This window comes from Cydia fagiglandana, chromosome 13 (genome assembly GCF_963556715.1).
Source record: "Cydia fagiglandana chromosome 13, ilCydFagi1.1, whole genome shotgun sequence".
Classification (NCBI taxonomy): Eukaryota; Metazoa; Arthropoda; class Insecta; order Lepidoptera; family Tortricidae; genus Cydia; species Cydia fagiglandana.
The window spans coordinates 17,181,490-17,196,210 of record NC_085944.1 but is presented as its reverse complement, the minus strand read 5'-3'; the positions used below and the strand labels follow the sequence as shown (position 1 = coordinate 17,196,210).

The following is a 14,721-nucleotide window of genomic DNA, read 5'->3' as shown; positions in this document are numbered from 1 at the left end:
GATACCGCGCCACGCAACGTCTTATTCCAAAAGCTTTCGACTTACCCCTACTCTCTCCACAATACCACACAATACGCTGTACCTACAGCCTTCCCTTTCCTCTATCCAACTCGAAAAATTTAGCTAGCTTCTTTGGTAAATTGCGGTTTCTAAAATACCCTGACGCTCTCCAAGTCCCTCACAATCCTGACAAAATCTGGGCACCATCATCGATTTTGACTTTTGCAGCAGCAATTCAGTCGGCGGTCAGTCGATCGTTCAAGACATTCCTAAAGTCTACGCAAATGTCTAAGTTAAATGTCTACGCAGACTCCTTGAATAATTCTGACATATAGCAAGGAAGGTCATCGTCTGACAACCTCGAAAAGCTTTTTGTGACCGGCAAAGTCGATGGGAAAAGGGCTGGACGTGGACGCAGTCCAATACGTTGGTCTGACCAGATCCACACCGCTTTTGACTCACATGGCTCTCCACACCGCCAACGACAGAATCAGATGGAGAAAGATGCATAGATGTGAGAGAGAAAGTGATTCAAAAGGGAGGTACCCCTCAATATTGTACAGTACGACGCAAGGAGGATACTAAATTTGACTTTTCCTATAATGCAGTTGACATCATTAAAGTGACATTCCATTTGCAACTGCAGCTGCAATACTGTTCATTTTACTATGGAAATTGACAATGACAGCGACGCGTTTCCATAGTAAAATGAACAGTATTGCAGCTGCAGTTGGAAATGGAATGTCACTCTTACTGCACTGCAGTATTGCAGTGCGACATTACTGCTGACTTCACTGCTACAGCAAATGTCAAGACCGATATTACGCCCAGATTTTTTACATTCGCGGCAGTATGGTTGTGGTAGGTAGTCTAAATCGAACGGTAGGTACCTTTAAAGTTGTAGCATAACAATATGAAAACATTAACAAATTGTAAAATCAGAATACGGGTCTAGTGCTCCAATTCTTGGCTAGAGGGAATTTCTTCTTTGGAATTTTCCGCATAAAAATGGATAACAAGCTTTTACAGCGCATTTGTTTGGAATTAAACATTGTTTTTGCGAAAAGCTTTGTTTGTAGTTTTTGATATTTAATAATACAACGGCCATTATGTTTCAAATAAAGAAGAAAATTATGTATATAACTTAACGATGAATATATGTATAATTATTTCTATTATTTATGTGGAACACCCATCCTTGAAGCTTAGATTTCTCTTCTTTCTACCGTACAACTGTTTTTAAATACGTTTAAAATTGTATTATTTAATGTAAAAAATGTGATATCTCCTTTTCAAAATTAAAAAAATTATAAAATAACTATTTCTTGGAATATAAATAATGAAACTTTTCTACAATAATTATTATTGTAAAAATGTCTTTTATTGTAGAAAAGTTTCATTGTATATTCCAAGATATTATTAGAAATATAATTTATTTATTTTTAGATTTAGTTTTTAAGTTTTGTAGGTTAGTTATTTAATAATGTTTTGTTTCTAGGTATGTATATTATATTAAGTTTGTATGCACTATATATAAATCTGCATTTAGATTGTCTCCTGCCTCTACATTTAGAATATCTATATCAATTTACCTTACCTACCAATTTATAATATGGATGACGTTAACTTTATTAGCAAAGAAAATACTTCCATAATAGCTCTTTACTCTAGACATCGGTAAGTACCTACACAATCAATATTGTTTTCACGTTTTTCATATAGCACGATCAATCTTTTCTAAAACCAATCCCAAGACGGAAATAGAGCAATGTATTGAAATGTGAGGCTGAGGCGGTAAAAAAGTAATTAAAGAATATATTTATTATGTCCGGAAAAAAACGATCTACCTACCTATGCTGTACTAACGACTACCATACCTGTATACCGTATGCCAGATAAATCTCAATTAATCTTTTAAGATTTAGAGAGAATCTTACATATTTAATGTACTCGTAATTAGGTTTATGAGACTCAGCAAATACCTTTACGCATTACTAATACAGTCAGGAGGAGAGGTTAAGCGGGTGAGGAGTTCAAAATATTATACGCGAGGTTTTAGTATCTTGTATAATACAATTGTGTTCGCATAATTTTTGGAGCCCTCACCCGCTAAGCTCACCCGCTGTTTTGAATCAAAAATGGCCAACAAGATAATAGTCGATTAATGACTGTCAGAAGATCGATCGAATAATGTCGATTGCAAGTGGAAAATGCTTGGGAGAAAGCTATTCAGCCAGTACGAGAATTTAATTAAGAAAAACGCCTGAGTAAGAAAAACGGAAGTAAGAGAAACGAAGCAACATGGTCACGATCCTCAGCAATCAGGGACCGAGGAAGTAGAAGAGTAAGAAAGGGAGAGAAATACCTGCTCCTCGCAGCCAGCACAGCCTTCCCAGCACACATCGGCTCCCTGATGTCACCCATGAGGAACGTGACGTCACAGAGCTCTAGCATGTCACTTTCTTACTAATTCTCAACTGAGATAGAGGTAGGAGGCATCGCGGATCCTGGGCTACTAAGCAGCAAACGAGGATGCATTTCGGATAAACGTTAAAGTAAAAGAGGGAGAGAAATACCTGCTCCTCGCAGCCAGCACAGCCTTCACAGCACACACCGGTTCCCTGGTGTCTCCGACGAGGAACGTGACGTCACAGAGCTCGGGCATGGACGCGAGAAACTTCATATCCTCGGCCAGCCCCGACTTGTTCTCGAAGGTGCTGAGGTCTGGCTCCGCCTCCATCGCTGCTAACGCTCCGCTTCGCATTGACGACTGGAACAAAATTTTAATTATAGTCATCATCATCATCATCTCCTAGCCGTTTCCGGCTTCAGCTACTGCCTTTCTACCGCTGAGAGCATCGCTGGTGCGCTCTCAGGTGACTGACGTAGCCAATCTTTGCAGCAAATGTGCGGCCACATTCGCTGCAAGTCAGCCCCTCCGACGTAATTATACGTGATGGCCACAGGTGGTCTGGCCTTTACACGCTTAACGTCGAACGCTTAACGTTGAAGCACACAGAGCTCGACGTTTAATTATAGTAGCCGCAACACCAACTCGCGACTGAGGTCATAATGACATCTCTTTCATTCTTGGTTGGTCTTAACAAGGGTAAAGGATATAGCATTTTGATCTCAGCCAGTTGGTATGGCGGTAACTATAGTCACAGATGGAGAAAGAAAATCAGAAGAATGAAGAGTGACGGCCCTTGTATTATCACCTCGAAAGAACCGTCGTGTTAGCATGGAATAATTGGCCAAGGCAAATCAATCCAAAAAACGGATCAACCTCGAAATGAGAGGTAGTAAGTTGTACTTCATTAAATACGAATAAACCAAAAATTATGGCGAACATAAAGATTCTGGAATGAAAGCTTACTGCGCAAAATACGAGAATAATATTTCGTGTTGATATAGTCATCTTCTTAATGAAAGATTTTAAGATTGAAAGAACAAAAAATAATGCATTGTGAAATTATTAAATATTTTTGTTTTTGACTTAACGAACGAAAGAAAAATGATCGATTAGGGATTGAACCGTGCTCAGAATAACTATTTTTATATTAATTAATAAAAGAAAGTTTTAGAAATGTAGATTTTTAATTTAAGTATCTTTTACGCTTATTTTTGTACTCTTTGTGGATATGACCTAATTAAATATCTAATAATAATACAATAGAGACAGTTTCACTAATAAACATGATTAATTACTGACGTATGACGTCAACGCAAATCATTTATTAATAATTATAAACGTCATACTTGCAAATCAATAACATACAAAATAATGAACTTTGTGTGAACAAATGAAGATATTAACATTAAACTAAATAAAACGAAAAACATAAGTATTTCGGCTTTTTAATAAAAAATCAGAAAACCCACTTTCTCTTAAAAATAAGATAATAGATAAAAATATTTTTTTTGTTACTTAAAAACCCTTTAACAATATGTACTAACATCGTCCAAACTAAAATGCCTGGTAATGGTCAAATCCATTTTGCCGCGTTTCCACTGCCCGGTTCTTTCGGAAACGGCCGCCCACCGCGGCGCTCGCGTTTCGACTGCCGCCGCCGACCGGCAGGAGGAAATGGAAACGGTAACTTCGGATGAAATGTCCGGTTGCTGCCCAAGTTACGAGAGCAAAAACGGTAGGTACAGGGCGGAAATCATTTTAGAGCCGACCAATCAACTATGAAACTTCCCATTAAATGAGTTTTAGGTTTTGGTACAAGCTTTATCTCTGACTGTGCTTTTCTTACAACAGACAACTAATACTCATCGAGACAATTCTAAGAACCCCTACCACAATTTTATTAGGTTGCGTTGTTTCATCACAGAGTTCCTATGGCCACCTCCTGTCTCCATCATCAGATCAGCTCTATGACACCATAATATTGCATTGTCATGGGAAGTGGATCAAAACTTGCAAGATTTGATAAAAGAAGAAACTAAATAAAAGCTTGTAAAAAGGGTAGGTACAGGGCGGAACTCATTTTGGAGCCCGTTGCACGTTACTCAGCTGACCAATCAACTATGAAACTTCCCATTACATAAAATGTTATGAACGCTTTTATAACAATGACAAACGGTTAAGTGCAACCAACCCTCAAGTTAGGGTTCATCCACATATTCACAGCAATAGAGGGAAGGGGGGCCATACCACTATAGCCATACCACCGCGCAGATTTAAGACGAAACAGGAGCTGAGGTTTAAATATTTTAGGTAAATATACCCGTCTCACTATAAGCGCTGGTGGCCTAGCGGTAAGAGCGTGCGACTTTCAATCCGGAGGTCGCGGGTTCAAACCCCGGCTCGTGCCAATGAGTTTTTCGGAACTTATGTACGAAATATCATTTGATATTTGCCAGTCGCTTTTCGGTGAAGGAAAACATCGTGAGGAAACCGGACTAATCCCAATAAGGCCTAGTTTCCCCTCAGGGTTGGAAGGTCAGATGGCAGTCGCTTTCGTAAAAACTAGTGCCTACGTCAAATCATGGGATTAGTTGTCAAGCGGACCCCAGGCTCCCATGAGCCGTGGCAAAATGCCGGGATAACGCCAGGAAAAAGAAGATACCCGTCTCACTAACGGAAGCGGCTCCTAAAACTAGTGCAATAAGGACAAGGCCAAAAATCCTGCGTAAAAATCTCAAAAATCGAGGTTTCGTACTCGACTGTTTCCTCCTCCAAAACTTAACCAATCGTAACCAAATTTGGAAATCTAAATGGTTATGAAATGATCTGTGTCGGACCGTTTTGCTTTTTTGGCTAATTGATATCAGTTTTGAATACCACGCCTCTCATTGCGGCATAGTCAATTAGGCCATTTTGGCCATTTTTGAAGGGCTCTAGCGCCTTAAAAAACAAAAATATCAAAAAAAGCTAAACGGTCCGACACAGATATTGACAATATTAATCTGTGTTGAAAAAATCATTGCTCCAGCTTCAAAACCCAAGGAGGAAACAGTCGAGTACGTTTGTATGGAGAAATGACCACTCCTGTTGGCTCTGAAAATGTACTTCTAAAAAAGTTCCAGTATAAAGTAAAATGGCATCATCATTGGCCTTTACGTCTATTGCAGACGATTTATGGTGTAACATACATTACACCGCCTGGGACGGAATTAAGGGAACGCAGGGATGCCCAGCACCTGCATTACCCAAATACACGGCAATACACGGTAAATAAATGGCATAATACACGGGAAATCGTATTAACCGAGATCGTATTAAGTAGCTTCAACTGCATATCCCTGTTAGGTTATCTTGGAGCGCATTCGTACGTCAATATTTGCTACTTATTCATATCTTATTACTTAAAGCGCATCTCAAAACACGAGGAACTGATGTCACAATGAGATCTGATTGACATAACCTAATTAAATTTTTAAGTTAGTTTCAACCTTCTGAGATAAAAGGTAAATGTAACTTTATTTGGAATCGTAGAAGAATGTTTCCTGATCTAGGTCAAAGCGGACTGTTTTAATGAAACTTCGACAAAGCAAACGTCTGAATAAGGTAAAGGCACCTATTACCGTGGTAGTTAAGGAACTTTTCAAAAGAGATCTAAAAGTTAAGGGTATCAATGCTGTCTAACAGCCAGGAATATTTTTTTTACATCAGAGCATTTAATGAACTTTCCGTTTCACACGTTTTTGGATTCATTTTGGCTTATTATATGTATTAAAATATTTTTTGAAGCCAAAATGACCCAATCCTCTATTACCGTGGCAAGGGACAGGCTGTGATTCTATTATCGCGAATTGAGCTTTCATTACCGAGGGTACAATTGGCATGATTTTTCTGCACTCGTTAATAGAAACCAAACTCAAAATTCGAAACCTAATACCGAGGGTTAAAACAATAATAATGATGTGGGTTCTGTATATTATGTTTGTGCCATTAAGTTTAATAATGACACAAAATAAAAAATAAAACTATAGGAGTATGTTTAAAAATACCAAAAATACAATACCAAATAGTCACTCGGTAATAGATAACTCTTTAAGAGCCTATTAGCGACCCATTCGATATTTGTCTGGGTCGGTAATAGATTTCTATACATTTTATCACCGAGGGTAATCTGATCATACCATCGGTAATAGGCTTAATTTGGAGTTTGATTAAACCTAATTCCGACCCATAAAAAGAATTAAACATAGATGGTTCTTCAAATAAAATCAAACACGTATATTACAAGCTTCTTGTAAAGAGAAAATCACATAACCGGCAAGTAAATTTTAGGTTTTATCTCATAATAAGAAAAAGTTGACAGATTAAGGGTTCCCATAGAAACAAGGAAATCGGTGCTGAAGTTTTTGTTAAAAATTAAGGGTTAGTTGAATACTTTCCATACCACGGAAATAGCTCTTTAATAGCGTGAATAGATCAAGATTGGAATAAATAAAAGACATTATAAAACTGATAATTTGTACCAAAACTAAAGAGTAAATAACAAAACTACCACTTTTTCTATTACCGTGGCATACCACGGAATTACTTACCACAGAAGTAATTGGCGCCTATCACCGCTGCATTTTATTTTCCATTTTAAACGTATTTCCCGGTCAAAAACTAAGTTAAAAGTAATTCAAAATCGTGTAGAAAACAATACACAACCTCTTAAAAGGCATTGCACTAGTTTATTTGCCATAACTATTACGTAAAACACTAAGTAAGATTGGAGTGCACTTAACTGTGGCGTCACGCGTCTGTATGGAATAACCGGCTCTTGCGCCGCCGTCGCACAAACTGACAAATCGCGAGTTTTTTGTTACCCTCACACAAATGCTCACTAATGGGCACGATATACCTATGAATGAGCTTGTTTTGTGTATGCTTTATTTCTTAGGGAATAAATCTATTTGCTTGCAAAATGCGTATTTGTAAACACCGCGGTGTTAGACGTCGATTTTGATACCCGCGTTAATAGCCGCCGTTACCTTAAGACATAAAAGATACGCGTTGAAGAACTTTTCTCGAGGTTTTACGTGACTTTCTTGACGTTATTGGCAACGCGTTAAAGAACCGTTCGGATTCAGACTGCATCAGTGTTACTGCTGCAGTATTACGAGACATTACCACAGAATAAATAATAGTACCTACTACCGTACTGAAAGGACACTTCCTAAGTTCCTACAAAGCCGATGTCTGGCAGGGACGAATCATGCTCCCTTTCTAATGTATGGCACTTTCCCTTTTGGCTATTCAGGGTCGTCAAAATTCAAGTCATTATCATATCTGTGGTCGTGCACGCAAAAAGACGTCACGTGGCGCCAACCCTAATCGCTCGGAGCAATGCTGAACCGAACGGAGTCGAGTTTACCCGAAGTCAGGAGTGTCTCCCCACTGACATTACTGCTGTTTTGCTGCCGCAAATGTCAAAATCAATGTCGATAACCGGACTTTCGACATTTGTATCGGCAGTGCAGTCGGCAGCAATTTTACGCGGCAGCAGTAATGCTGGTGTAGTCTAAATCAGAAGGGTACCCTAATACATTCATTGCCAGCGATCCACTAGGCTCTCCTAGGTCCTCTGTTCGTAGGCGCTTTTTGCTACATACCGTTTTTCCCTTATCATCGGCTATTATGCTACGCTCGTAGCTCGTAGTACACGTTGGCACTGAATGTGTTAATGATCATTGGCCTGTCAGAAAACACTGCCGGTGATGTCAGAAATGCAGTCGGCAGCAATACTGCAGCAATATTGCAGCATAGAAACTGTACCTTAATGCTAGAGATGCGTCAGTAAGCGATTTTAATAAAGGTCCGGTCCCTTTTCTTTATGACCAGACGGGTACAGAACGACTTTCATTTCCCGGAGTGTTTTTAATTAAGGTTGGTGCCGAGGTCTAGAGTTGGTGGTAAGGGGTGGTGACCGAGTGGATATGACGTCCGACTTTCAATCCGGAGGTCGTGGGTTCATCTTTTCCTTCGTTATCGTATCCGGCAATGGCGACTCCATCAACAATTCTTATCCGGATTATGAAATGCCCTAATGTGGCTCGCAAAACCAAACTTTGTCTTGAATATGCGGTCACACGACGCGCAATGGAGTTTAATACGTGGGTTCAAATCATGGCTCGCACCAATGAGTTGTTCTGAACTTATGTACGTAATAACATTTGATATCTACCACTAGCTTTTTGGTGAAAGAAAACATCTTGAGGAAACCTGCATCTGCGAAGAAATTCAAAGGTATATGTGGAGTCCCCAATCCGCATTGGGCTATCATGGGGACTATTCTAGCCCAAGCCCTCTCGCGCATGAGAGGAGGCCTGTGCCCAGCAGTGGGACGTATATAGGCTGATATTATTATTCCACCTTTCCAATTTCTGGTCCAATGTGCGTTTTACTCTCACTGAGCAAAATTTGAGACCCAAATACTCATTGGACAATGAAATTGGACAGGTGGAATACCCTAAGAGACTGTGCCGCATGTTTCTGTAGCAATTACGTTAGGATTAAGGATGACTCACGCTGGACCGGGCCGGGCCCAGGACGGGGCGTCGGACATGTCATTTTCTATGACGGCTGATCGATGATCACGTGGTTAACGTGGTGCTTTCCCGGTATATATTTCCAGATATTTATTCAATATCTGGCAGACCTCGGCTTTGCTCGGAAAACATATCGGGTGTGGCCTGTAACATGAGCAAATACTTAATTAAAACATAGATTGTACTCCTCAAACGGTGACACTTTTGTTCCACAACTTTTAAAAATTATGAATTATTTAGACTCCCTATTTTTCATACAAAATAATTATTATCTTCAATGGACGCCATCGCCACGCCATATCATTGTGATTGACGTTGCTTGTCACGCCTTAAACAAAACAAAATTCGCAATACATTGCGTCTTAGAATAAACTTTAAAGTGTATTAAAAATCAAACCACAAGTTATTTTTAAAAGTCGCTGAACAAAATGTTAGTCAGTATGAGGAGTACAGCCTACAGTTTAATTTTTTGCTCATATTACAGGCCACACCCGGTATAAAAACTCAAAAATATATACGAGTACCTATATAAATAAACAAGAATTGCTCGTTTAAAGGTATTAGATAGATATTTTGGGGATCTCGGAAACGATTTCGATGAAATTTGCTATATATGGGTTTGCTATATCGGGGTCGAAAAATCGATCTAGCTAGGTCTTATCTCTGGGAAAACGCGCATTTTTGAGTTATTATGTGTTTTCCGAGCAAAGCTCGGTCTCCCAGATATTTTATTTTAAACGCAATCACATCTTTTCATCGATTTTTTGGGTTCCGTACCCAAAGGGTAAAAACGGGACCCTATTACTAAGACTCCGCTGTCCGTCCGTCCGTCACCAGGCTGTATCTCGTGATCTGTGATAGCTAAACAGCTGAAATTTTCACAGATGACGTATTTCTGTCGCCGACAAATACTAAAAACAGAATAATATAATAATTGCTTGGCCTATAAAGATTTAAGTGGTGCTCCCATACAACAAACGTGATTTTTGACCGAAGTTAAGCAACGTCGGGCGGGGTCAGTATTTGGATGGGTGACCATTTTTATAGATAATGGTACGGAACCCTTCGTTTGCGAGTCCGACTCGCACTTGGCCGGTTTTTATTTTTGTAAACCGATGTACCTAATCTCATCATACTTTATTAGTCATATCAGCTATCAAACCCAAAGGATTATGTATGCGTTACGTTATCTCATAGCCGTTTACCCACACGAAATTAATACCTTTTCCATTCATCCACCCTTCCAAACTCAAACGATGACGATCAACTATCACAACCTCGTATCAACACGCAACAAGTGCTTGCAATTTAAACTTTACATGCACACCGGAAAGTGCAATTTGCAACAACGCTAATGAGCGTAACGGGAGCTTGTTATGACGCACGTGGATATAGGACACGGGGCGCCGACCCAAAAACTGCGCTTCAGGAGAATAATGTAGTAAGCGCCAGGGAAATGCAATGGAGTTAAGACGTTTAGTGAAATAGACTGGAAACCTATCCAATATTGATTTCCGAGCACTAATGAAATTCCTGTGTACTTTGGATGCACTTTGCGTGTTTCATAATGGAGGGTACGAACATGAAAGAGGCAAAGCGTTATCGTCCCACATGAATGGTATTTTTTTATGAATGACCCAAAAAAACAAAACAATTTTTTATTTATTTACGAGAACGCGGTTACAAGTTCAGCAGTCAGAGGCTGCTAAGTCTATGCTGCTAAGTAACAATTATTTAGCCTTTACACGCAGTAGCCTTACCACAAGTTTGACACTGACATATTCGCTAACTTGTACCTAATTTATTAAATAATATATATTGAAACTGGTCACGTATTTTAAGTCGAAAATCTGTCTATGGCTGTGACTCACGGAATTTTTGTTATTAAAAAGTTAGCTGCCTAATCCTAGCTATCGTGTCCTTCATATTCTTCTTCCTCGCGTTATTCCGGCATTTTGCCACGGCACATGGGAGCCTGGGGTCCGCTTGACAATTAATCCCACGAATTGACGTAGGCACTAGTTTTTACGAAAGCGACTGCCACCGGGGCTTCCAACCTGGAAAGGAAACTAGGGCTTATTGGGATTAGGTAGCCCGGTTTTCCCACGATGTTTTCCTTCACCGAAAAGCAACTGGTAAATATCAAATGATATTTTGTACATAAAGTTCCCAAAAACTCATTGGTACAAGCAGGTATTTAAACCCGCGATCTCCGGATTGAAAGTCGCACGCTCTAACCACTAGGCCACCAGCGCTAGGTGTCCGTGCCTTGGTGTCAAATATTTATTACTTTTTAAAAAGTCTGAAGGGCACGGGGCAAGGGGTTTTCCCGAGCACCCAGCTATGAGATATGGATTAGATATATCGGTATCAAAACTGACGTTTCTTCAAACAAAAACGTCACTTTAGACACTGACACATCGAATGCATATCGTTTCTAGATCTATGCCAATTTTTTTATAACGACACTCACTCAGTATGTTCTACTCAAGTTGGTGCAAACTTAGCTTAGACGGACATTATGTGAAATATTTCCAAAAAAAAATCGCACTGGTCTGAGGACGCAGGAGGATGTGCGCTGCGCCCGAAACTGGAGCGAGGTCGTTTAGAGAGTCGAGGACTTATTTCTCCTCCTCAATGTTTATGAACCAACTGTAGTCTAAAGGTCTTATTCTACAAGGACAAATTAAATCATGGACGCGTCTTTACGCACTTGAAAATAAAGGTAGTTTTTACTTGCTTCGTCACTTTATTCGGATCGATATTTACTAATAATATAACTGTTACTCCCAAGCTCCCACAGATGCTTCGAGCTACCTATGATAAAACTCGAAAACATCTCCAGATTGAAAATTTGGCTTGGCTAAGCGTACTAATACTTCATAGAATTTTAAGATATTTTAGGATATTTTGCATCAAATATTATTGTTAGCATTGTTACTTTTTTTAAATCATTTATTTACATATAAAATATATACAGTGGTACTACTAAATTAAATACGAAATTAATAACTAGCTTAAATCTAAAATAGGCCCCTGAGGCATTGTACCAAGGATGCTGGCGGCATTTCCCCGCTGTATCGCAATGCTGATACGTTGTGCGAGGTAGCCGCCAGCTCTTCGGTCACCAGTTACGTTTGTTACTTTATAATCACAAGCAAATATAAATCATACCTACTCTCGAGAAAACCTCACCAGTGTTATAAGATCACCCAAGGTAATTTTCGCCTCCTGGGCCCTTATTTATTCCCAAGCTTTTGCAATTGATTTGGATTCCACCCACGCCAAGTCTACCAGATGTTACGCCCACGCACCCAGTCTGGAGTAACACCCACCCGAACCTAGTAAAATACATCTACATTTGACATTTAAACATAAAATGACACCAACCTGTTGATGTAGATCCTTGCACTATCACTACAAATCTTAAACTCACATAGAAAACTTGAAGATAGAAAAAACACTTAAAAACACTGATATGTTATTTGTTTTTAATTTTTTAACATTTAATTTTCTGGTAATTCGTTATACGCTACGCGATATCTAAATTGATATGGCTAACTAGTATATAGTAACAGCTTAATTAAAAAATCTAGAAAGATATTTGGTACATGAAACTACATAACAGATACACAGTAGGCGCTGAAAGCGCATGCGTTGATATATGCCTTATAACCAAAAGAGTGTAACTTCTTTAAGATTCCTAATGAGATAAGTCCTTTTGGGGTAGCTTTGTACTGCGCATGTTTCATTTTGACATCAATATGACACCGTCCAGGGCTACTATTACTGAGAAATCTTTAATAAAGAACCATTATAAGTGAGATCTTTAAATACCTTTGGTTATTCTGGATAACGGGGTCAGAGATATTCTGGATTTGTTTTTAAAACATGAGAATGGCTACCCAGCGATGGATGGTCCGTTTTCAATGGATGAAGGTGAATGAATGAAAATGGTAGTAAAAGTGAGTTTTGCATATCTGGTTGAGTTCTATATGAATGTAAAAGCATGAATTAGCACGATTGAGACATTCATCGATCCAACCATCTTTGTTGATGTTCAACTGTTTATATGTATATGTATTTTATATTAATATGTATATATTATAGCAAGAATCCGTAATTGACCTAGTTGTACTTGAGTCTGATATTGATTATACCTTGAAGGTTTTCTTTGTATTTTACTGAAGGAGATTTAGTCGCATGATTATAATAATTGTTTTGATTTACGGCGTGACCTTAATTTGCAAAATAACTGAAACATACCTGAATATTTTAATAACATTAAGTGTTTTTAACTTATATTTTATTTATAATACTACTAAGGTCATGTGCGGTATGTGAAACATAGTTTATTTTACCCGGGTCAAGAGAAAAAGTATGAGCTTTCCCTACAAGTGTTTGTCTTGCCCCAGTGGTCTTCTTACCCCATCTAACCTTATCTAGGTATGTTTTGTAAGTAGGTACTTGAAATTTATTTCGTTTGTTATTTCTGCTTTGATCTTAAATCACTGCTCGAATAAAATTGGTGGTATTTTCATAATAATAAATATGAGGTGTAGATCTTACAATTTCTCGACGTCAAATATTCTTAAAACACTACAATTGATTTCAGAGACATCTGCCTTATTAGAATTGGTACTACATGAGCAGTTCAAAAACTTAGCTTTGTTGTGTACAAAGCTTCCATGTTGCAGAGATGTAAATGAAAAGTTCAAGGAAAATTCGGCAGATGGCGCTGTTCTCAACATTTTTGAGGCTTCTAAAATTAGCAGGTTTTATCATTATGATTTCTTATTTTGTACATTTGTGCGTTAAGGGGCTCACAGATTATTATTAGACATCAGCCTGTCAGAGTTGGTCGGAGCTGTCAAATTTACGGTTTAACTGACAGGCTAATTATCGTCCGGCGAACTGGTAATCAGTGGGCCTCTTAAGGCATGCGATTTTAAATGGTTTATAACTAGCTCTAATTTTAAGGTCGATTAAATCCATATTGTTCAATTTACTACGTGAAAGTGATAAAATATATTTTACAGTACATATGGTCCTATTTTCCCGCACTAGTGCGTAAAATAGCACTTTTCGTGCGATGTCAAAAGTTTAAAGGGCCATATGTACTGTAAAACGCTGTACGATACACGTGCGAATAGGTAATTCGCAACTCGTGACGATTTAAAACACTCCCTACGGTCGTGTTTTAATTTATCGCCACTCGTTTCGAATTTCCTCCTTTCCGCACTTGTATCGTAAATAACTATTGTTTTTAATTTCTAATCGGTAAGAATGATATGAATTTTATGAATTATGTATTTTTTTTATCTCTACATCATAAATTGTATGTAGCGTAAAATGTGCTTTGTGCCGTAAAATTAGGTGGCAGCTAAAACCTGGCTGAACGATATTAGAAGGCCATCTAACTGATGATATATAACCATTAACCCTACGTTTGCCCAACGTATCCTTTATTTGATTGTCGCAGAGGGTTACACGCTATTAATGACAGGCATCCGGGCGGAATCCCATACGATTAGTGGTGTAATGGAGCAAAAATAGGGACCAGACGTCTTAAAGGGCGGAGACACTAATGATATATGTCTATTTATATTTTATTTCTTTACAGTATGAGTAAAATTATATATTTTTATACGTAAATATAAATGAGAAAATATGCATTATAAGAAAGTAAAGAAGAAAGTGTCACGAAATGGCCTAATTGCAGCA

General features: G+C 38.5%; 1 protein-coding gene and 1 long non-coding RNA gene across 4 annotated transcripts in view; both read right to left on the bottom strand.

Moving 5' to 3' along the window:
- The window catches only part of LOC134670403 (serine-enriched protein), a 37,121-nt gene extending 24,410 nt beyond the window's left edge, over nt 1-12,711 (bottom strand). For 2 of the 3 annotated variants that reach the window (XM_063528244.1, XM_063528245.1), the window contains exons 1-2: nt 12,388-12,705; nt 2,577-2,770 (exon numbers count right to left, since the gene is read on the bottom strand). In XM_063528244.1, coding sequence (XP_063384314.1) covers nt 2,577-2,764 — 188 coding nt within the window. In that variant the 5' untranslated portion in view covers nt 2,765-2,770; nt 12,388-12,705. Of the gene's footprint in view, nt 1-2,576; nt 2,771-12,387 lie in introns of all 3 variants that reach the window. The other variant, XM_063528246.1, reaches the window with a different exon arrangement.
- The window catches only part of LOC134670424 (uncharacterized), a 363,694-nt gene that overhangs the window by 267,851 nt on the left and 81,122 nt on the right, over nt 1-14,721 (bottom strand). The window lies entirely within an intron of this gene.